The 23,747-nt window shown below is 45.9% G+C and overlaps 1 protein-coding gene across 1 annotated transcript in view; it reads left to right on the top strand.

The window, feature by feature from the left end:
- LOC140933430 (centrosomal protein of 83 kDa-like) overlaps positions 1-23,747 on the top strand; it is a 39,575-nt gene that overhangs the window by 9,218 nt on the left and 6,610 nt on the right. The window contains exons 14-21 of the mRNA XM_073382988.1: positions 183-312; positions 1,402-1,485; positions 2,027-2,055; positions 2,263-2,344; positions 21,169-21,246; positions 21,462-21,523; positions 21,723-21,802; positions 22,669-22,732. Of these exons, the coding sequence (XP_073239089.1) occupies positions 183-312; positions 1,402-1,485; positions 2,027-2,055; positions 2,263-2,344; positions 21,169-21,246; positions 21,462-21,523; positions 21,723-21,802; positions 22,669-22,732 (609 nt within the window). The remainder of the gene's footprint in view (positions 1-182; positions 313-1,401; positions 1,486-2,026; positions 2,056-2,262; positions 2,345-21,168; positions 21,247-21,461; positions 21,524-21,722; positions 21,803-22,668; positions 22,733-23,747) is intronic.

Here is a 23,747-nt window from a genome sequence, read left to right on the forward strand (position 1 = left end):
CATAAACAGCTATTAAAGTACGGTATTCATACCTCTTAAAGAGTTGTGTCTGTGTTGTTTTCGTACTGTTTCCTGCCCTATAAACGCCATTTTAGAAAGTCTTAATGTCTTGGTTGCTAAAAATTAATGGCATTTATAACATTTGGCGTTTTCTAACATTTTACCTTGATATCATTTCACAGTTTAATGAAAAACAAAGGAGACTTGGAAAGAGAGAGAGATGAATTGAAAGCTGAAATAGACAATTACAACAACAGAGTACAAGTTTTGGAGAGGACAATAGAACATCTGAAGAAAACAATTAACGAAAAGGTATTTCCAGCAAGCACACAGGGCCGGTAATTATAAAGTTAGACCACTGTTTTCAACAAGCAGTGAACCTCACAAACTTTCCATCGGTAGGTTCTTGCAATAAGATAAATGCTTTACTCGTTTGCTTTATTTGCCTACTCAACACTGTTTGAATGAACAGCCTTTCGTTACTAGGATAAACCAATAATTAAAATGACTTGGAAGGAGATTTTTTGAAGCGGAAGCCAAGTTCCACTCAAATGACTTACCCATAATTTTTACCTTGGCTTGTTATTTGGTGTTCCTTACAATCAAACTAACGTTATTTCTGAGAGGGTGGCACTTGACAGTTCCAGGGTCAGATAAACTTTTTGCCTTGTAAGCCTTTTCAGAGCGAAGTGAAAGTTTAAACGTTGGTTTTTGAGGAGAGGGTATAAAACTGGAGTACCCGTAGAAAAAACCTGTCGAAGTAGCCTGCGAGCAGGCTAAATACTTGTGTGAGTTTCGGGCAAGTCACTTTTCCTCGCACAATGGTTGCTCCACCTCCAAAGTTTTCTCTGAACTCGCACAAGTGAGCCGCTCGCACAGCAGGCTACCCTCAAAGCAGAGAAGAGAACTAAAAGCAAACTCAACCCACTTTTGGCGTCGAGGTGGGGACCCGAAACCGAGGCCACATTGGTGGAAGTTACCGTGCTGTTACTACTGTGTCTGCGTCATCCCTGCTCCTTGTCAAGCACAAATCCAACTACTATTTTCTCTTCAAACAAACCTTTAAGCCTTTAAACCCTAAGACTGATCAGTATCAAATTTCTCCTTGTAATATCAATGCTTTGTAAAACAGAGTGGTCATGAGAATTACGGACGTGATCACACAAGATGAATTTGCTTGATATTTTATCAACTTCTCCCCACTACTTCTGTAGGAAATGAATAGGGACAACAAGTGAGAATTCAAATTTTGATCTCAGGGATTAAAGGGTTAAGCCTACCTCATCCCCAGGCACAACCTTCCCAAGTCACTTTATACACCATATAAGAGCAGGGAGGGCTGCTTGGGATTGGGACAGCCCTTGAATGTTTTGCTTAAGTAGTTTTACTTTTTTTACTTAGGAACTTGAACTTAACAAGCGGGTGCAGTCGGCAGTAGAAGTTGAATGGGAGAAGATCACTCAACTGGAGCAAGCAAAGCTTCAGGTCAGTATTGTGACTCACACCTTAGGCATGATTTATTACCAATCACTTCACTCTGCCAGAAAACTAATCTGTAATTCAAGGCTGCTGCTTAATGAAAGTTTTGGGAGTGCTTCAGGCTCCTAAAATAAAAAGCTACAAGCCCGAGCCACGTTTCTAGCAGCCCATTGATCGATAAACTTAAATAAGTAAGCAGATACTTTAAACTCGATTTGTTGGAGTTTCTAATTTCTTTGTTGACTTAAGCTGCTGTAAAGTTTCACCTACGTTTGACAAACACACGTTTTATGCTTTCGTTTCAAAAGCGCAAAATGAGCAGGGAATTCTGCCGTTCCTTCTTTGGAAGCAGGCATAGAGGTTATTGCCAAAAGAATTATAAGTCTTAGGCACCCGTGCGGGCTCCTTGTTTAAATTTTAGTCACCCTGCAAGGAAATCGTAGGGGCCTGTGGTGACCGGGCCCCCGTTAGTCAGCAGCCTTGTAGCCACATCAATACCTGTTTCTGTTTTCCTGATTTTTTAAAAATATTTTTTCTCCTGAGGTAGCTCGAGGCTAGCATCGGACATTTGGAAAGGTATGAACAATTCAGTCGATAAAGTACATAACTAAAGTTACGAATGTTGGGAAAATTAAAATTGAGTTCAAAGTTACAATTAAATTAAAACCATAGTATTGTTAAGTTATAACAAAATCAAAGCCTATTTACCAAGCACTTCCTAAAGCGTTTCTTCTAAGGACTTTATATATGTCAGTGTCACAAATTGCGTGTTTTCTCGCGCAGAACAAAACTTGATTCTGATGCCTCACATCGTGCAGAGACAGAGAAACTTGAGGAGCAGCTCAGATCAGCCATACACATCAAGGTAGGTGCGCTCCCCACCCCTCTCCCTAGTCATCTCTAGTTATCCCCGTCATCCCTAGTCATCCCAGTCATCCCTAGTCATCCCAGTCATCCCTAGTCATCCTAGTCATCCCTAGTCATCCCAGTCATTCCTAGTCATCCCTAGTCATCCCAGTCATTCCTAGTCATCCCTAGTCATCCCTAGTCATCCCAGTCATCCGTAGACATCCCAGTCATCCCTAGTCATCCCAGTCATCCCTAGTCATCCTAGTAATCCCTAGTCATCCCTAGTCATCTCAGTCATGCCTAGTCATCCCTAGTCAACCCAGTCATCCCTAGTCACCCCTAGTCATCCCTAGCAATCCCTAGTCATCCCAGTCATCCCTAGACATCCCTAGTCATCCCTAGTCATCCCCAATCATCCCTAATCATCCCTAGTCATCCCAGTCGTCCCTAGTCAACGCTAGTTGTCCCTAGTCATCCCTGTCATCCCTAGTCACCCCTAGTCATCTCTACTCATCCCAGTCATCCTTAGTCATCCTAGTCATCCGTAGTCATCCCAGCCATCCCTAGTCATCCCAGTCATCCCTAGTCATCCCTATTCATCCCTAGTCATCCCAGTCATTCCTAGTCATCCCAGTCATCCGTAGACATCCCAGTCATCCCAGTCATCCCTAGTCATCCTAGTCATCCCTAGTAATCCCTAGTCATCCCTAGTCATCTCAGTCATGCCTAGTCATCCCTAGTCAACCCAGTCATCCCTAGTCACCCCTAGTCATCCCTAGCAATCCCTAGTCATCCCAGTCATCCCTAGACATCCCTAGTCATCCCTAGTCATCCCCAATCATCCCTAATCATCCCTAGTCATCCCAGTCGTCCCTAGTCATCGCTAGTTGTCCCTAGTCATCCCTGTCATCCCTAGTCACCCCTAGTCATCCCTACTCATCCCAGTCATCCTTAGTCATCCTAGTCATACGTAGTCATCCCAGCCATCCCTAGTCATCCCTAGTCATCCCTAGTCACCCCTAGTCATCCCAGTCAACCATAGTCATCACTTGTCATCTCAGTCATCCCTACTCATCCCTGGTAATCCCTAGTCATCCCCAGTCATCCCTAGTAATCCCAGTCATCCCTAGAATTCTCTAGTCATCCCAGGCATCCTTAAACCTCGTTATTCATTCCTAGTCATCCCTAGTCATTCTTAGTCATCCCTTGTCATCCCTAGTCATCCCAATCATCTCTAGTCATCCCTAGCCATCCCAGTCATCTCTAGTCATCCCTAGTCATCTCTAGTCATCCCTAGTTATCCCAGTCATTCCAAGTCATCCCCAGTCATCCCAGTCATCCTTAGTCATCCCTAATCATCCCTAGTCATCCTTAGTTATCCCAGTCATCCCTAGTCATCCCAGTCATCCCTACGCATCCTTAGTCATCCCAGGCATCCTTAGTCATCCTTAGTCATCCCAGTCATCCTTAGTCATCTTTATTTATCCCTAGTCATCCCTAGTCCTCCCTAGTCATCCCTAGTCATCCCAGTCATGGCTAGTCATCCCTAGTCATCCCAGTCATCCCTAGTCATCCTAAGTCATCCCTAGTCATCTCTAGTCATCCATAGTCATCCCTCGTCATCCTTGTCATCTGTAGTCATCCCAGTCATCCCTAGTCATGCCTAGTCATCCCTAGTCATCCCAGTCATCCCTAGTCATCTCTAGTGATCCATAGTCATCCCTCGTCATCCTTGTCATCTGTAGTCATCCCAGTCAGCCCTAGTCATCCCTAGTCATCCCTAGTCATCCCAGTCATCCTTAATCATCTCTAGTCATCCCGGTCATCCCTACTGATCCCTAGTCATCCCTAGTTATCCCAGTCATCCCTAGTCATCCCAGTCATCCCTAAGTATCTCTGGTCATCCCAGGCATCCCTAATCATTCTTAGTCATCCCTTGTCATCCCAGTCATCCCTAGTCATCCCAGTCATCCTTAGTCATGCTAAGTCATCCCTAGTCATCTCTAGTCATCCATAGTCATCCCTCGTTATCCTTGTCATCTGTAGTCATCGCAGTCATCTCTACTCATCTCTAGTCATCCTTAGTCATCCCAATCATCCTTAGTCATCTCTAGTCATCCCAGTCATCCCTAGTCACCCCTAGTCATCCCTAGTTATCCTAGTCATCCCTAGTCATCCCAGTCATCCCTAGTCATCCCTACTTATCCGTAGTCATTCCAGTCATTCCAGTCATCCCTAGTCATCCTTAGTCATCCCTAGTCATCTCTAGTCATCCCTAGTCATTCCTGTCATCCCAGTCATCCCAGTCATCCCTAGTCATCGCTTGTCATCCCAGTCATCCCTAGTCATCCCTAGTCATCCCAGTCATCCCTAGTCATCCTAATTCATCCCTGGTCATCTCTAGTCATCCATAGTCATCCCTCGTCAGCATTGTCATCTGTAGTCATCCCTAGTCATCCCTAGTCATCCCTAGTCATCCCGGTCATCCTTAGTCATCTCTAGTCATCCCAGTCATCCCTAGTCACCCCTAGTCATCCCTTGTTACCCAGTCATCCCTAGTCATCCCAGTCTTCCGTAGTCATCTCTAGTCATCCATAGTCATCCCTCGTCATCCTTGTGATCTGTGGTCATCCCAGTCATCCCTGGTCATCCCTAGTCATCCAAGTCATCCTTTGTCATCTCTAGTCATCCCAGTCATCCGTAGTCACCCCTACTCATCCCTAGTTATCCCAGTCATCCCTAGTCATCCCAGTCATCCGTAGTCATTCCACTCATTCCAGTCATCCCTAGTCATCCTTAGTCAACCCTAGTCATCTCTAGTCATCCCTAGTCATCCCTGTCATCCCAGTCATCCCAATCATCCCAGTCATCCCTAGTCATCGCTAGTCATCCCTAGTCATCCCTGTCATCCCAGTCATCCCAGTCATCCCTAGTCATCCCTAGTCATCCCAGTCATCCGTAGTCATCCCTAGTCATCCCAGTCATCCCTAGTCATCCCTAGTCATCCCAGTGATCCCTAGTCATCCTAAGTCATCCCTAGTCATCTCTAATCATCCATAGTCATCCCTCGTCATCCTTGTCATCTGTAGGCAGCCCTAGTCATCCCTAGTCATCCTTAGTTATCCCAGTCATCCCTAGTCATCCCAGTCATCCCTTCGCATCCTTAGTCATCCCAGGCATCCCTAGTCATCCTTAGTCATCCCAGTCATCCTTAGTCATCTTTATTTATCCCTAGTCATCCCTAGTCCTCCCTAGTCATCCCTAGTCATCCCAGTAATGCCTAGTCATCCCTAGTCATCCCAGTCATCCCTAGTCATCCTAAGTCATCCCTAGTCATGTCTAGTCATCCATAGTCATCCCTCGTCATCCTTGTCATCTGTAGTCATCCCAGTCATCCCTAGTCATCCCTAGTCATCCCAGTCATCCCTAGTCATCTCTAGTGATCCATAGTCATCCCTCGTCATCCTTGTCATCTGTAGTCATCTCAGTCAGCCCTAGTCATCCCTAGTCATCCCTAGTCATCCCATTCATTCTTAGTCATCTCTAGTCATCCCGGTCATCCCTAGTGATCCCTAGTCATCCCTAGTTATCCCAGTCATCCCTAGTCATCCCAGTCATCCCTAAGTATCTCTGGTCATCCCAGGCATCCCTAATCATTCTTAGTCATCCCTTGTCATCCCAGTCATCCCTAGTCATCCCTAGTCATCCCAGTCATCCTTAGTCATGTTAAGTCATCCCTAGTCATCTCTAGTCATCCATAGTCATCCCTCGTTATCCTTGTCATCTGTAGTCATCGCAGTCATCCGTAGTCATCTCTAGTCATCCTTAGTCATCCCAATCATCCTTAGTCATCTCTAGTCATCCCAGTCATCCCTAGTCACCCCTAGTCATCCCTAGTTATCCTAAACATCCCTAGTCATCCCAATCATCCCTAGTCATCCCTACTTATCCGTAGTCATTCCAGTCATTCCAGTCATCCCTAGTCATCCTTAGTCATCCCTAGTCATCTCTAGTCATCCCTAGTCATCCCAGTCATCCCTAGTCATCGCTTGTCATCCCAGTCATCCCTAGTCATCCCTAGTCATCCCAGTCATCCCTAGTCATCCTAATTCATCCCTGGTCATCTTTAGTCATCCATAGTCATCCCTCGTCAGCCTTCTCATCTGTAGTCATCCCTAGTCATCCCTAGTCATCCCTAGTCATCCCAGTCATCCTTAGTCATCTCTAATCATCCCAGTCATCCCTAGTCACCCCTAGTCATCCCTTGTTATCCCAGTCATCCTTAGTCATCCCAGTCATCCCTAGTCATCTCTAATCATATATAGTCATCCCTCGTCATCCTTGTGATCTGTAGTCATCCCAGTCATCCCTGGTCATACCTAGTCATCCCAGTCATCCTTTGTCATCTCTAGTCATCCCAATCATCCCTAGTAACCCCTACTCATCCCTAGTTATCCCAGTCATCCCTAGTCATCCCAGTCATCCGTAGTCATCTCTAATCATCCATAGTCATCCATCGTCATCTTTGTGATCTGTAGTCATCCCTGGTCATCCCTAGTCATCCCAGTCATTCTTAGTCACCCCTACTCATCCCTAGTTATCCCAGTCATCCCTAGTCATCCCAGTCATCCCTAGTCATCCCTAGTCATCCGTAGTCATTCCAGTCATTCCAGTCATCCCTAGTCATCCTTAGTCAACCCTAGTCATCTCTAGTCATCCCTAGTCATCCCTGTCATCCCAGTCATCCCAGTCATCCCAGTCATCCCTAGTCATCTCTAGTCATCCATAGTCATCCCTAGTTATCTCTAGTCATCCATAGTCATCCCAGTCATCCTTAGTCATCTCTAGTCATCCCAGTCATCCCTAGTCACCCCTAGTCATCCCTAGTCATCCCAGTCATTCCAGTCATCTCTAGTCATCCTTAGTCATCCCTAGTCATGTCTAGTCATCCCTAGTCATCCCTGTCATCCCAGACAACCCAGTCATCCCTAGTCATCCCTAGTCATTCTAGTCATCCCTAGTCATCCTAAGTCATCCCTAGTCATCTCTAGTCATCCATAGTCATCCCTCGTCATCCTTGTCATCTGTAGTCATCCCTAGTCATCCCTAGTCATCCTTAGTTATCCCAGTCATCCCTAGTCATCCCAGTCATCTCTACGCATCCTTAGCCATCCCAGGTATCCCTAGTCATCCTTAGTCATCCCAGTCATCCTTAGTCATCTTTATTTATCCCTAGTCATCCCTAGTCCTCCCTAGTCATCCCTAGTCATCCCAGTAATGCCTAGTCATCCCTAGTCATCCCAGTCATCCCTAGTCATCCTAAGTCATCCCTAGTCATGTCTAGTCATCCATAGTCATCTCTCGTCATCCTTGTCATCTGTAGTCATCCCTAGTCATCCCTAGTCACCCCTAGTCATCCCAGTCATCCTTAGTCATCTCTAGTGATCCATAGTCATCCCTCGTCATCCTTGTCATCTGTAGTCATCTCAGTCAGCCCTAGTCATCCCTAGTCATCCCATTCGTACTTAGTCATCTCTAGTCATCCCGGTCATCCCTAGTGATCCCTAGTCATCCCTAGTTATCCCAGTCATCCCTAGTCATCCCAGTCATCCCTAAGTATCTCTGGTCATCCCAGGTATCCCTAATTATTCTTAGTCATCCCTTGTCATCCCAGTCATCCCTAGTCATCCCTAGTCATCCCTAGTCATCCCAGTCATCCTTAGTCATGCTAAGTCATCCCTAGTCATCTCTAGTCATCGATAGTCATCCCTCGTTCTCCTTGTCATCTGTAGTCATCGCAGTCATCCCTAGTCATCTCTAGTCATCCTTAGTCATCCCAATCATCCTTAGTCATCTCTAGTCATCCCAGTCATCCCTAGTCACCCCTAGTCATCCCTAGTTATCCTAGTCATCCCTAGTCATCCCAGTCATCCCTAGTCATCCCTACTTACCCGTAGTCATTCCAGTCATTCCAGTCATCCCTAGTCATCCTTAGTCATCCCTAGTCATCTCTAGTCATCCCTAGTCATTCCTGTCATCCCAGTCATCCCAGTCATCCCAGTCATTCCTAGTCATCCCAGTCATCCTTAGTCATCTTTATTTATCCCTAGTTATCCCTAGTCCTCCCTAGTCATCCCTAGTCATCCCAGTCATGCGTAGTCATGCGTAGTCATCCCAGTCATCCCTAGTCATCCTAAGTCATCCCTAGTCATTTATAGTCATTGATAGTCATCCCTCGTCATCCTTGTCATCTGTAGTCATCCCTAGTCATCCCAGTCATCCCTAGTCATCTCTACTGATCCATAGTCTTTCCTCGTCATCCTTGTCATCTGTAGTCATCCCAGTCAGCCCTAGTCATCCCTAGTCATCCCTAGTCATCCCTAGTCATCCCGGTCATCCCTAGTGATCCCTAGTCATCCCTAGTTATCCCAGTCATCCCTAGTCATCCCAGTTATCCCTAAGTATCTCTGGTCATCCCAGGCATCCCTAATCATTCTTACTCATGCCTTGTCATCCCAGTCATCCCTAGTCATCCCTAGTCATCCCAGTCATCCTTAGTCATTCTAAGTCATCCCTAGTCTTCTCTAGTCATCCATAGTCATCCCTCGTTATCCTTGTCATGTGTAGTCATCGCAGTCATCCCTAGTCACCTCTAGTCATCCCTAGTTATCCTAGTCATCCCTAGTCATCCCAATCATCCCTAGTCATCCCTACTTATCCGTAGTCATTCCAGTCATTCCAGTCATCCCTAGTCATCCTTCGTCATCCCTAGTCATCCCTAGTCATGCCTGTCATCCCAGACAACCCAGTCATCCCTAGTCATCCCTAGTCATCCCAGTCATCCCTAGTCATCCCAGTCATGCCTAGTCATCCCTTGTCATCCCAGTCATCCCTAGTCATCCTAAGTCATCCCTAGTCATCTCTAGTCATCCATAGTCATCCCTCGTCATCCTTGGAATCTGTAGTCATACCAGTCATCCCTAGTCATCCCTAGTCATCTCTAGTCATCCCAGTCATCCCTAGTCATCTCTAGTTATTTATAGTCATTCCTCGTCATCCTTGTCATCTGTAGTCATCCTAGTCATCCCTAGTCATGCCTAGTCATCCCTAGTCATTCCTAGTCATCACAGTCATCCCTAGTCATCTCAGTCATCCCTAGTCATTCTTAGTCATCCCTTGTCATCCCTAGTCATCCCAATCATCTCTAGTCATCCCTAGCCATCCCAGTCATCTCTAGTCATCCCTAGTCATCTCTAGTCATCCCTAGTTATCCCAGTCATTGCAAGTCATCCCCAGTCATCCCAGTCATCCTTAGTCATCCCTAATCATCCCTAGTCATTCTTAGTTATCCCAGTCATCCCTAGTCATCCCAGTCATCCCTACGCATCCTTAGTCATCCCAGGCATCCTTAGTCATCCTTAGTCATCCCAGTCATCCTTAGTCATCTTTATTTATCCCTAGTCATCCCTAGTCCTCCCTAGTCATCCCTAGTCATCCCAGTCATGGCTAGTCATCCCTAGTCATCCCAGTCATCCCTAGTCATCCTAAGTCATCCCTAGTCATCTCTAGTCATCCATAGTCATCCCTCGTCATCCTTGTCATCTGTAGTCATCCCAGTCATCCCTAGTCATGCCTAGTCATCCCAGTCATCCCTAGTCATCTCTAGTGATCCATAGTCATCCCTCGTCATCCTTGTCATCTGTAGTCATCCCAGTCAGCCCTAGTCATCCCTAGTCATCCCTAGTCATCCCAGTCATTGTTAATCATCTCTAGTCATCCCGGTCATCCCTACTGATCCCTAGTCATCCCAAGTTATCCCAGTCATCCCTAGTCATCCCAGTCATCCCTAAGTATCCCTAGTCATCCCAGTCATCCTTAGTCATGCTAAGTCATCCCTAGTCATCTCTAGTCATCCATAGTCATCCCTCGTTATCCTTGTCATCTGTAGTCATCGCAGTCATCTCTACTCATCTCTAGTCATCCTTAGTCATCCCAATCATCCTTAGTCATCTCTAGTCATCCCAGTCATCCCTAGTCACCCCTAGTCATCCCTAGTTATCCTAGTCATCCCTAGTCATCCCAGTCATCCCTATTTATCCGTAGTCATTCCAGTCATTCCAGTCATCCCTAGTCATCCTTAGTCATCCCTAGTCATCTCTAGTCATCCCTAGTCATTCCTGTCATCCCAGTCATCCCAGTCATCCCTAGTCATCGCTTGTCATCCCAGTCATCCCTAGTCATCCCTAGTCATCCCAGTCATCCCTAGTCATCCTAATTCATCCCTGGTCATCTCTAGTCATCCATAGTCATCCCTCGTCAGCATTGTCATCTGTAGTCATCCCTAGTCATCCCTAGTCATCCCTAGTCATCCCGGTCATCCTTAGTCATCTCTAGTCATCCCAGTCATCCCTAGTCACCCCTAGTCATCCCTTGTTACCCAGTCATCCCTAGTCATCCCAGTCTTCCGTAGTCATCTCTAGTCATCCATAGTCATCCCTCGTCATCCTTGTGATCTGTGGTCATCCCAGTCATCCCTGGTCATCCCTAGTCATCCAAGTCATCCTTTGTCATCTCTAGTCATCCCAGTCATCCGTAGTCACCCCTACTCATCCCTAGTTATCCCAGTCATCCCTAGTCATCCGAGTCATCCCTAGTCATCCTAAGTCATCCCTAGTCATCTCTAGTCATCCATAGTCATCCCTTGTCATCCTTGTCATCTGTAGTTATCCCAGTCATCCCTAGTCATCCCTGTCATCCCAGTCATCCCAGTCATCCCTAGTCATCCCTAGTCATCCCAGTCATCCGTAGTCATCCCTAGTCATCCCAGTCTTCCCTAGTCATCCCTAGTCATCCCAGTCATCCCTAGTCATCCTAAGTCATCCCTAGTAATCTCTAGTCATCCAGAGTCATCCCTCGTCATCCTTGTCATCTGTAGTCATCCGTAGTCATCCCTAGTCATCCTTAGTTATCCCTCGTCATCCTTGTCATCCTAAGTCATCCCTAGTCATCTCTAGTCATCCATAGTCATCCTTCGTAATCCTTGTCATTTGTAGTCATCCCAGTCATCCCTAATCATCCCTAGTCATCCCTAGTCATCCCAGTCATCCCTAGTCATCCCTAGTCATCCGAGTCATCTCTAGTCATCCATAGTCATCCCTAGTCAACTCTAGTCATCCATAGTCATCCCAGTCATCCTTAGTCATCTCTAGTCATCCCAGTCATCCCTAGTCACCCCTAGTCATCCCTTGTTATCCCAGTCATCCCTAGTCATCCCAGTCATCCCTAGTCATCTCTAGTCATCCCTAGTTATTCCAGTCATTCCAGTCATCTCTAGTCATCCTTAGTCATCCCTTGTCATGTCTAGTCATCCCTAGTCATCCCTGTCATCCCAGACAACCCAGTCATCCCCGTCATCTCTAGTCATCCCAGTCATCCCTAGTCATCCCTAGTCATCCTAGTCATCCATAGTCATCCTAAGTCATCCTTGTCATTTGTAGTCATCCCAGTCATCCTTAGTCATCCCTAGTCATCCGAGTCATTCCTAGTCATCCTAAGTCTTCCCTAGTCATCTCTAGTCATCCATAGTCATCCCTTGTCATCCTTGTCATCTGTAGTTATCCCAGTCATCCCTAGTCATCCCTTTCATCCCAGTCATCCCAGTCATCCCTAGTCATCCCTAGTCATCCCAGTCATCCGTAGTCATCCCTAGTCATCCCAGTCATCCCTAGTCATCCCTAGTCATCCCAGTCATCCCTAGTCATCCTAAGTCATCCCTAGTCATCTCTAGTCATCCATAGTCATCCCTCGTCATCCTTGTCATCTGTAGTCATCCCTAGTCATCCCTAGTCATCCTTAGTTATCCCAGTCATCCCTAGTCATCCCAGTCATCCCTACGCATCCTTAGTCATCCCAGTCTTCCTTAGTCATCCCGGTCATCCCAGTCATCCCAGTCATCCCTAGTCATCCCTAGTCATCCCAGTCATCCGTAGTCATCCCTTGTCATCCCAGTCATCCCTAGTCATCCCTAGTCATCCCAGTCATCCCTAGTCATCCTAAGTCATCCCTAGTCATCTCTAGTCATCCACAGTCATCCCTCGTCATCCTTGTCATCTGTAGTCATCCCAGTCATCCCTAGTCATCCCTGTCATCCCAGTCATCCCAGTCATCCCTAGTCATCCCTAGTCATCCCTAGTCATCCCTAGTCATCCAAGTCATGCCTTGTCATCCCTAGTCATCCCAGTCATCCCTAGTCATCCTAAGTCATCCCTAGTCATCTCTAGTCATCCATAGTCATCCCTCGTCATCCTTGTCACCTGTAGTCATCCCAGTCATCCCTAGTCATCCCTATTCATCGCTAGTCATCCCAGTCATCCCTAGTCATCCCTAGTCATCCCTAGTTATCCCAGTCATCCCTAGTCATCCCAGTCATCCCTAGGGATCCCTAGTCATTCGTATTCATTCCAGTCATTCCAGTCATCCCTAGTCATCCTTAGTCATCCCTCGTCATCATTTTCATCTGTAGTCGTCCCAGTCATCCCTTGTCATCCCTAGTCATCCCAGTCATCCCTAGTCATCTCTAGTCATCCTTAGTCATCCCTGTCATCCCAGATAACCCAGTCATCCCTAGTCATCCCTAGTCATCCCAGTCATGCCTAGTCATCCTTAGTCATCCCAGTCATCCCTAGTCATCCATAGTTAACCCTCGAGATCCTTGTCATTTGTAGTCATCTCAGTCATCCCTAGTTATCCCTAGTGATCCCTAGTCATCCCAGTCATCCCTAGTCATCCCTAGTCATCCGAGTCATCCCTAGTCATCCCAAGACATCTCTAGTCATCTCTAGTCATCCATAGTCATCCCTAGTCATCTCTAGTCATCCATAGTCATCCCAGTCATCCTTAGTCATCTCTAGTCATCCCAGTCATCCCTAGTCACCCCTAGTCATCCCTTGTTATCTCAGTCATCCCTAGTCATCCCAGTGATCCCTAGTCATCTCTAGTCATCCCTAGTTATTCCAGTCATTCCAGTCATCTCTAGTCATCCTTAGTCATCCCTAGTCATGTCTAGTCATCCCTAGTCATTCCTTGTCACCCCAGTCATCGCTAGTCATACCTATTCATCCCAGTCATCCCTAATAATCCCTAATCATCCCAGTCATCCCTAGTCATCCCTAGTCATTCTAGTCATCCCTAGTCATCCCAGTCATCCCTAATAATCCCTAATCATCCCAGTCATCCCTAGTCATTCCTAGTCATCCCAGTCATCCGTTTTCATCCTTAGTCGTCCCTAGTCATCTCTAGTCATCTCAGTCATCCCAGTCATCTCTAGTCATCCCAGTCATCCCTAATAATCCCTTGTCATCCCTAGTCATCCCAGTTATCCCTAGTCATCCCAAGTTATCCCTAGTCATCTTTGGTCATCCATAGTCATCCCTCATCATTCATGTCATCTATAGTCATCCCAGTCATCCCTAGTCATCCCTGTCATTCCAGTTATCCCAGTCATCCCTAGTCATCCTTAGTGCTCGTTATTAATTCCTAGTCATCCCTAATCATTTTTAGTCATCTCCTGTCATCCCAGTCATCCCTAGTCATCCCTAGTCATCCCAGTCATCCTTAGTCATGCTAAGTCATCCCTAGTCATCTCTAGTCATACATAGTCATCCCTCGTCATCCTTGTCATCTGTAGTCAAGCGTAGTCATCCCTAGTCATCCCAGTCATCCCTAGTCATCTCTAGTCATCCATAGTCATCCCTCGTCATTCTTCTCATCTGTAGTCATCCCAGTCATCCCTAGTCATCCCTAGTCATCCCTAGTCATCCCAGTCATCCTTAGTCATCTCTAGTCATCCTGGTCATCCCTAGTCATCCCTAGTCATTCCTAGTTATCCCAGTAATCCCTAGTCATCCCAGTCATCCCTAAGTATCCCTGGTCATCCCAGGCATCCCTAGTCATCCTTAGTCCTCGTTATTCATTCCTAGTCATCCCTAATCATTCTTAGTCATCCCTTGTCATTCCAGTCATCCCTAGTCATCCCTAGTCATCCCAGTCATCCCTAGTCATCCCAGTCATTCCTAGTCATCCCTAGTCATCTCTGGTCATCCCAGTCATCCTTAGTCATCTCTAGTCATCCCAGTCATCCCTAGTCATCCCTAGTTATCCCAGTCGTCCCTAGTCATCCTAGTCATCCCTAGTCATCCGTAGTGATTCCAGTCATTCCCGTCATCCCTAGTCATCCTTAGTCATCCCTAGTCATCTCTAGTCATCCCTAGTCATCACTGTCAACCCAGTCATCCCAGTCATCCCTAGTCATCGCTAGTCATCCCAGTCATCTCTAGTCATCCCTAGTAACCCGAGGCATCCCTAGTCATCCTAAGTCATCCCTAGTCATCTCTAGTCATCCATAGTCATCCTTCGTCATCCTTGGCATCTGTAGTCATCCCAGTCCTCCCTAGTCATCCCTATTGATCCCTAGTCATCCCAGTCATCCCTAGTCATCCCAGTCATCCGTAGTCATCCCTAGTCATCCGTATTCATTCCAGTCATTCCAGTCATCTCTAGTCATCCTTAGTCATCCCTAGTCATCTCTAGTCATCCTTAGTCATCCCTGTCAACCCAGTCATACCAGTCGTCCCTAGTCATCGCTATTCATCGCAGTCATCCCTAGTCATCCCTAGTCATCCCAGTCATCCCTAGTCATCTCTAGTCATCTCTAGTCATCCATAGTCATCCCTCGTTATCGTTGTAATCTGTAGTCCTCCCAGTCCTCCCTAGTCATCCCTAGTCATCCCACTCATCCCTAGTCATCTCTAGTCATCCTTGTCATCTGTAGTAATCCCAGTCATCCCTAGTCATCCTAAGTCATCCCTAGTCATCTCTAGTCATCCATAGTCATCCCTCGTCATCGTTGTAATCTGTAGTCATCCCAGTCATCCCTAGTCATCCCAGTCATCCTTAGTCATCCGTAGTCATTCCAGTCATTCCCGTCATCCCTAGTCATCCTTAGTCATCCCTAGTCATTTCTAGTCATTCCTAGTCATCCCTAATCATCCCTAGTCATCCCAAGTTATCCGAGTCATCCCTAGTCATCCCAGTCATCCCTAGGTATCCCTAGTCATCCCTAGTTATCCCAGTTATCCCTAGTCATCCCAGTCATCCCTAGTTATCCCTGGTTATTCTAGGCATCCCTAGTCATCCTTAGTTTTCGTTATTAATTCCTAGTCATCCTTAATCATTCCTAGTCATCCCTTGTCATCCCAGTCATCCGTAGTTATCCCAGTCATCCCTAGTCATCCTAAGTCATCCTTAGTCATCCCAGTCATCCTTAGTCATCCCTAGCATCCCAGTTATCCTTAGTCATCCCTAGTCATTCCAGCCATCCCTAGTCATCCTTAGTCATCCCTAGTCATCCCTAGTCATCCCTAGTCATCCCAGTCATCCCTAGTCATCCCTAGTCATCCCAGTCATTCTTAGTCATCCCTAGTCATTCCAGTCATTCTAGTCATCCCTAGTCATCCTTAGTCATCCCTAGTCATCTCTAGTCATCCCTAGTCATCCCTGTCATTCCAGTCACCCCAGTCATCCCTAGTCATCCTTAGTCATCCCTAGTCATCCCAGTTATCCCTAGTCATCCCTAGTCATCGTAAGTCATCCATAGTCATCCCTTGTCATCCTTGTCATCTCTAGTGATCCCAGTCATCCCTAGTTATCCCTAGTCATCCCTAGTTATCCCTTGTCATCCCAGTCATCCTTAGTCATCTCTAGTCATCCCAGTCATCCCTAGTCATCCCTTGTTATCCCAGTCATCCCTAGTCATCCCAGTCATCCCTAGGTATCCCTGGTCATCCTAGGCATCTCTAGTCATCCTTAGTTCTCGTTATTTATTCCTAGTCATCCCTAATCATTCTTAGTCATCCCTAGTCATCCCAGTCACCCCTGGTCATCCGTAGTCATCCCAGTCATCCCTAGTCATTCCTTGTCACCCCAGTCATCGCTAGTCATACCTATTCATCCCTAGTCATCCCTAGTCTTTCCTAGTCATCCCTAGTTATCTCCGTCATCCCTAGTAATCCCAGTCATCCATAGTCATTCCTAGCATCCCAGTCATCCTAAGTCATCCCTAGTCATTCCAGTCATCCCTAGTCATCTTTAGTCATCCCTAGTCATCTCTAGTTGTCCCTAGTAATCCCTAGTCATTCTAGTCATCCCTAGTCATCCCAGTCATCCCTAATAATCCCTAATCATCCCAGTTATCCCTAGTCATCTTTGGTCATCCATAGTCATCCCTCATCATTCATGTGATCTATAGTCATCCCAGTCATCCCTAGTCATCCCTGTCATTCCAGTCATCCCAGTCATCCCTAGTCATCCTAGTCATCCCTAATCATCCCTAGTCATCCCTAGTTATGCCAGTCATCCCTAGTAATCCCAAGTCATCCCTAGTCATCCCAGTCATCCTTAGTCGTCCCTAGCATCCCAGTCATCCTTAGTCATCCCTAGTAATTCCAGTCATCCCTAGTCATCCTTAGTCATCCCTAGTCATCTCTAGTCATCCCTAGTCATCACTGTCAACCCAGTCATCCCAGTCATCCCTAGTCATCGCTAGTCATCCCAGTCATCTCTAGTCATCCCTAGTAACCCGAGGCATCCCTAGTCATCCTAAGTCATCCCTAGTCATCTCTAGTCATCCATAGTCATCCTTCGTCATCCTTGGCATCTGTAGTCATCCCAGTCCTCCCTAGTCATCCCTATTGATCCCTAGTCATCCCAGTCATCCCTAGTCATCCCAGTCATCCGTAGTCATCCCTAGTCATCCGTATTCATTCCAGTCATTCCAGTCATCTCTAGTCATCCTTAGTCATCCCTAGTCATCTCTAGTCATCCTTAGTCATCCCTGTCAACCCAGTCATACCAGTCGTCCCTAGTCATCGCTATTCATCGCAGTCATCCCTAGTCATCCCTAGTCATCCCAGTCATCCCTAGTCATCTCTAGTCATCTCTAGTCATCCATAGTCATCCCTCGTTATCGTTGTAATCTGTAGTCCTCCCAGTCCTCCCTAGTCATCCCTAGTCATCCCACTCATCCCTAGTCATCTCTAGTCATCCTTGTCATCTGTAGTAATCCCAGTCATCCCTAGTCATCCTAAGTCATCCCTAGTCATCTCTAGTCATCCATAGTCATCCCTCGTCATCGTTGTAATCTGTAGTCATCCCAGTCATCCCTAGTCATCCCAGTCATCCTTAGTCATCCGTAGTCATTCCAGTCATTCCCGTCATTTCTAGTCATCCTTAGTCATCCCTAGTCATTTCTAGTCATTCCTAGTCATCCCTAATCATCCCTAGTCATCCCAAGTTATCCGAGTCATCCCTAGTCATCCCAGTCATCCCTAGGTATCCCTAGTCATCCCTAGTTATCCCAGTTATCCCTAGTCATCCCAGTCATCCCTAGTTATCCCTGGTTATTCTAGGCATCCCTAGTCATCCTTAGTTTTCGTTATTAATTCCTAGTCATCCTTAATCATTCCTAGTCATCCCTTGTCATCCCAGTCATCCGTAGTTATCCCAGTCATCCCTAGTCATCCTAAGTCATCCTTAGTCATCCCAGTCATCCTTAGTCATCCCTAGCATCCCAGTTATCCTTAGTCATCCCTAGTCATTCCAGCCATCCCTAGTCATCCTTAGTCATCCCTAGTCATCCCTAGTCATCCCTAGTCATCCCAGTCATCCCTAGTCATCCCTAGTCATCCCAGTCATTCTTAGTCATCCCTAGTCATTCCAGTCATTCTAGTCATCCCTAGTCATCCTTAGTCATCCCTAGTCATCTCTAGTCATCTCTAGTCATCCCTGTCATTCCAGTCACCCCAGTCATCCCTAGTCATCCTTAGTCATCCCTAGTCATCCCAGTTATCCCTAGTCATCCCTAGTCATCGTAAGTCATCCATAGTCATCCCTTGTCATCCTTGTCATCTCTAGTGATCCCAGTCATCCCTAGTTATCCCTAGTCATCCCTAGTTATCCCTTGTCATCCCAGTCATCCTTAGTCATCTCTAGTCATCCCAGTCATCCCTAGTCATCCCTTGTTATCCCAGTCATCCCTAGTCATCCCAGTCATCCCTAGGTATCCCTGGTCATCCTAGGCATCTCTAGTCATCCTTAGTTCTCGTTATTTATTCCTAGTCATCCCTAATCATTCTTAGTCATCCCTAGTCATCCCAGTCACCCCTGGTCATCCGTAGTCATCCCAGTCATCCCTAGTCATTCCTTGTCACCCCAGTCATCGCTAGTCATACCTATTCATCCCTAGTCATCCCTAGTCTTTCCTAGTCATCCCTAGTTATCTCCGTCATCCCTAGTAATCCCAGTCATCCATAGTCATTCCTAGCATCCCAGTCATCCTAAGTCATCCCTAGTCATTCCAGTCATCCCTAGTCATCTTTAGTCATCCCTAGTCATCTCTAGTTGTCCCTAGTAATCCCTAGTCATTCTAGTCATCCCTAGTCATCCCAGTCATCCCTAATAATCCCTAATCATCCCAGTTATCCCTAGTCATCTTTGGTCATCCATAGTCATCCCTCATCATTCATGTGATCTATAGTCATCCCAGTCATCCCTAGTCATCCCTGTCATTCCAGTCATCCCAGTCATCCCTAGTCATCCTAGTCATCCCTAATCATCCCTAGTCATCCCTAGTTATGCCAGTCATCCCTAGTAATCCCAAGTCATCCCTAGTCATCCCAGTCATCCTTAGTCGTCCCTAGCATCCCAGTCATCCTTAGTCATCCCTAGTAATTCCAGTCATCCCTAGTCATCCTTAGTCATCCCTAGTCATCTCTAGTCATCCCTAGTCAGTCCAGTCATCCCAATCATCCCTAGTCATCCCTAGTTATCCCAGTCATCCCTAGTCATTCCTGTCATCCTTAGTCATCCCTAGTCATCTCTAGTCATCCCTTGCCATCCCTCGTCATCTGTAGTCATCTGTAGTCATCCCAGTCATCCCTAGTCATCCCTAGTCATCTCAGTCATCCTTAGTCATTTCTAGTCATCCCAGTGATTCCTAATAATCCCTAGTTATCCCTAGTTATCCCAGTCATCCCTAGTCATCCCAGTCATCCCTAGGTATCCCTGGTCATCCTAGGTATCCCTAGTTATCCTTAGTCATCCCAGTCATCCTTAGTCGTCGTTATTCATTGCTAGTCATCTCTAGTCATTCTTAGGCATCCCTTGTCATCCCAGTCATCCTTAGTCATCCCTAGTCATCCCCAGTCGTCCGTAGTCATCCCAGTCATCTCTAGTCATCCCTAGTCGTCCCAGTCATCTCTAGCTATCTTAGTCATCCCTAGTCATTCCTAGTTATCCCTAGTCATCCCAGTCATCCTTGGCCATCCCTAGTCATCCCAGTCATCCTTAGTCATTCCTAGTAATCTCTAGTCATGCCCGCCATCCCTAGTCATCCCTAGTCATCCGTAGTTATCTCAGTCATCCCTTGTCATCCCCATTTATCTTAGCCATTCCTAGTCATCCCTAGTCATCCTTAGTCATCGTTAGTCATCTCTAGTCATCCCTAGTCATCCCTAGTCATTCCTGTCATCCCTAGTCATCCCAGTCATCCTTAGTCATCCCTAGTCATCCCAGTGATCTCTAGTCATCCCTAGTCATCCCAGTCATCCCTGGTCATCCGTAGGCATCCCATTCATCCCTAGTCATCCCTAGTGATCCCAGTCATCGCTAGTCGTACCTATTCATCCGTAGTCTTCCGTAGTCATCGGTAGTCATCCCAGTGATCTCTAGTTATCCCAGTCATCCCTAGTCATCCCAAGTCATCCTTAGTCACCCCAGTGATCCTTAGTCATCCCTAGCATCCCAGTCGTCCTTAGTCATCCCTAGTCATCTCTAGTCATCCCAGTCATCCCTAGTCATTTCTTGTCATCCCTAGTCATCCGTCGTCATCGCAGTCATCTCTAGTCATCCCCAGTTATCTTAGTCATTCCTAGTCATCCCTAGTCATCCTTAGTCATCTCTAGTCATCCCTAGTCATCCCTAGTCATTCCTGTCATCCCTAGTCATCCCAGTCATCCTCAGTCATCCCTAGTCATCCCAGTGATCTCTAGTCATCCCTAGTCATCCCAGTCATCCCTGGTCATCCGTAGGCATCCCAGTCATCCCTAGTCATCCCAGGTCATCCCAGTCATCGGTAGTCGTACCTGTTCATCCGTAGTCTTCCGTAGTCATCGGTAGTCATCCCAGTCATCCCTAGTTATCCCAGTCATCCCCAGTCACCCCAGTGATCCTTAGTCATCCCTAGCATCCCAGTCGTCCTTAGTCATCCCTAGTCATCTCTAGTCATCCCGTTCATCCCTAGTCATTCCTTGTCATCCTTAGTCATCCGTCGTCATCTCATTCATCCCTAGTCATGCCTATTTATCTTAGTCATTCCTAGTCATCCCTAGTCATCCTTAGTCATCCCAGTCATCCTAAGACATCCCTAGTCATCCTAGGCATCCCTAGTCATTATTAGTCATCCCAGTCATTCTTAGTCATCCCTAGTCATCCCTAGTCATCGCAGTCATCCCTAGTTATCCCTAGTCATCCGTAGTCATGCCAGTGATCCCTAGTCATCCCTAGTCATCCGTAGTAATCCCAGTCATCGCTAGTCATCCCTAGTCAGCTCTAGTCATCCTTAGTCATTCCAGACATCTCTAGCCATCCCCCCTCCCCCCCCCCCCCTAGGGGTTCCCGCTGGGTGCAAAGAGGATGTTAGCTATCAGTTATAATTTGTAATAGTAAGATATGTGCTGACATACACTTTGAGTCTTATCTTGGGCGTTGCCTTTGTATATCACACAGAGTTTGGGAGAAAAGGAATGTAATCAACTCAAGGCGCAACTTCAAGACTCGGCGAAGGTGGCAGATGAATTGAACAAAGTAAGTGTTATTTAATGTTAATTTAGCACTTTCATATATTTTCTACTGCATAGCCTGCACTTCCTCTAATTTATTTATTTATTTTTTGTAATAAAAAGGATATTGTACTATACAGTAATTAATAAGGCATTAGTTTGGGCACTCACCAATGGTCCAGTAATTGTCCAACTCTTATGGCCTTAAATAACTGGTTTGATATTTCTTTTCTTTTGAAGGAAAAAACTCGAATTCAAGAGCTGAAACAGAAACACCAACAACTGCAAAACCAGTGTCAGAGGTGAGGTTTTTCCAAACATTCTTCTCCAGCCTTTTTGTGTGCGTTAGCCTGCTGAGTATTGTATTGTTATGCAATGTCGCGGATGATAGGACAACAGTACTTGTCCTTTTAACATTATAATTACGTTGCCAGTTGCGACGTGGTCATTTTAAAGACAGCCACTATGATCTTAGTTTTGATTATTTTCTCTTTTATTCAGTCTCCTAAGCAATGAACAGCAACTGTTAGCAGCAAATGAAAGACTAAAAACATCCCTGGAGTTAGTAAATGATGAACTAAGTAAGTAAATACAGTTCAGTGCCTTTTATACCAATCTTTATCTCTTTCTTTATGCTTACTTTCAGGCCTTGTAGAGGTGGACGTAAATAGTGAAGGGCAAACACTAGTTTCTTTTTGTTGCGGACGGGGGCAATCACCAAATGGAGTAACACAAAAGATTGATAGAGAGATTTTTATATGACCTTGAAATGAAAACGCGAGAACAAAACAGAAACAACAAATGAACGGAAGTAGAGCGATTTGATTGGTTTATCGAGCGGATGCAAACACGCGTGGCTTTTGATTGGTTAAACGAACGCTCGGGTGAAAAAACGTCATGCCCCAAGAACTTTCTAGAAATAAACCGATACTTCTCTTTGACGTCATACTGCGGCAGGATTCATTGGCCAATCGAACATTGCCTTCTCCATATTAGGGTTGCTTTGGCGGGAAAAGGAAGAGGCTATGTTTTTAACTTTTCATCCTTTGGCTGATAAAACAAATAACGAACACTTACAAAACTATTCTTCAAGGTCGTACGAAAATCGCTCTAAGACACTGAACAACTGTAACAACACTAAAATCGACTTCGTCATTGATGTGCTGAAAATACGTGTAGGACCTGAACTGGTAAAACTGACTCATGTGAAATTAAAAGTTGAAAATGTCGAGATAAACCTTATGATCTGATTTTAGCCAAACTGTCAAGTCGCTTTGTTTTCTGTGATTTATGGCTGGAGGAGGACGGGAGGGGGGAAGATGAATGAGTGGCTTTATAGGGAGGGGTGGGGCTCTTTCAAAACTCAAACCGTTGAAGAGCGGGTGTGGTTTAATAGATCAAAAGATTATTTAAATTGGTTTTAACTGTGGTTTTCAATGTCTTTTAGGTATATTGAGATCTGATCTACAAAGACAACAAGACGAAAGTAATAACTCTCTTGAACAAAACAGGTACTGAGTCAAACCGACAGCGCTTATTTATTGATTGATTTATTATTCAGTGTAGTTGAAATTGGAAGCTAATCAGGATGGGATATAGGGGTAAAATTGTGGCGGGCAAATTTTACATGAATACCCGGAGAGCCTGTGGGAATTCACTCTTAGTGAAACAGTTTTAGAACCATGTATACTCCCCGAGCATGGAATCCGACAAAACATTTCTCTGATTCTTTCCCTTCACATTTAATTGGCAGAAAGTAAGTAACTGTCAGGCCCTGTGTACCGAATGCGGACAATTTTAAAAGCGCATATTTCCCAGATTCGTGTGGACGCGGGGCCTCAAACCACTCCGGAAAGCGGTTTCAGAAAGATGTGGTTTCGGTTTCGGTAAGCAGATTCACTGGTTTCGTGTGGACGGAAAAAAAAACGCCGTTTCAAAAGTATCCGGTTTCGTGTTGACGGGGCCTCAGTCTACGAAACCGCATTCCAGTTTTTCATGAAACAGATATAGTCAAAGCCCGCTTTACGGAGACCCGCATAATACGGACACCGCAGACGGACAGTTTGCTTTGTCCCTGGCGAAAGAAAGCCCTTACATTTTCTATAAATTCAATAGGCCACTTTCGAGTTCAAAAAACCCTCACTTTCAAAATGAGACCAAGTGCACAACCTTTCTTGTGAAAATGAGTTTATTTGCATGAGAACGAAAAATCATTTTCATACCAAAGGCTGAGCACTGAACCTCGTTTTGATACAGAGGCCCGGGGGAACTCGGAAATGGCCTATCCGCTTAATACGGACACTTTCTCTACCCCCCTCAGTGTCCTTATTGACGGGATTTGACTGTACATGTCATTGTGTCTCAATTAGACTGAGCCCGTTTAGGAATTTTTGGGTAGGGATGTTCCGCTGGGACCCTCGAACCCTTAACCTATACCAGAGCTAGTTCAGCTGAATTTTGCTACCGTTTACTAGAGTAAACTCCCAAAACCCTCCCTATCCTAGAGTAGCTGTTTTCCAGAAACTA

Source organism: Porites lutea, chromosome 4 (genome assembly GCF_958299795.1).
Source record: "Porites lutea chromosome 4, jaPorLute2.1, whole genome shotgun sequence".
Taxonomy (NCBI): domain Eukaryota; kingdom Metazoa; phylum Cnidaria; class Anthozoa; order Scleractinia; family Poritidae; genus Porites; species Porites lutea.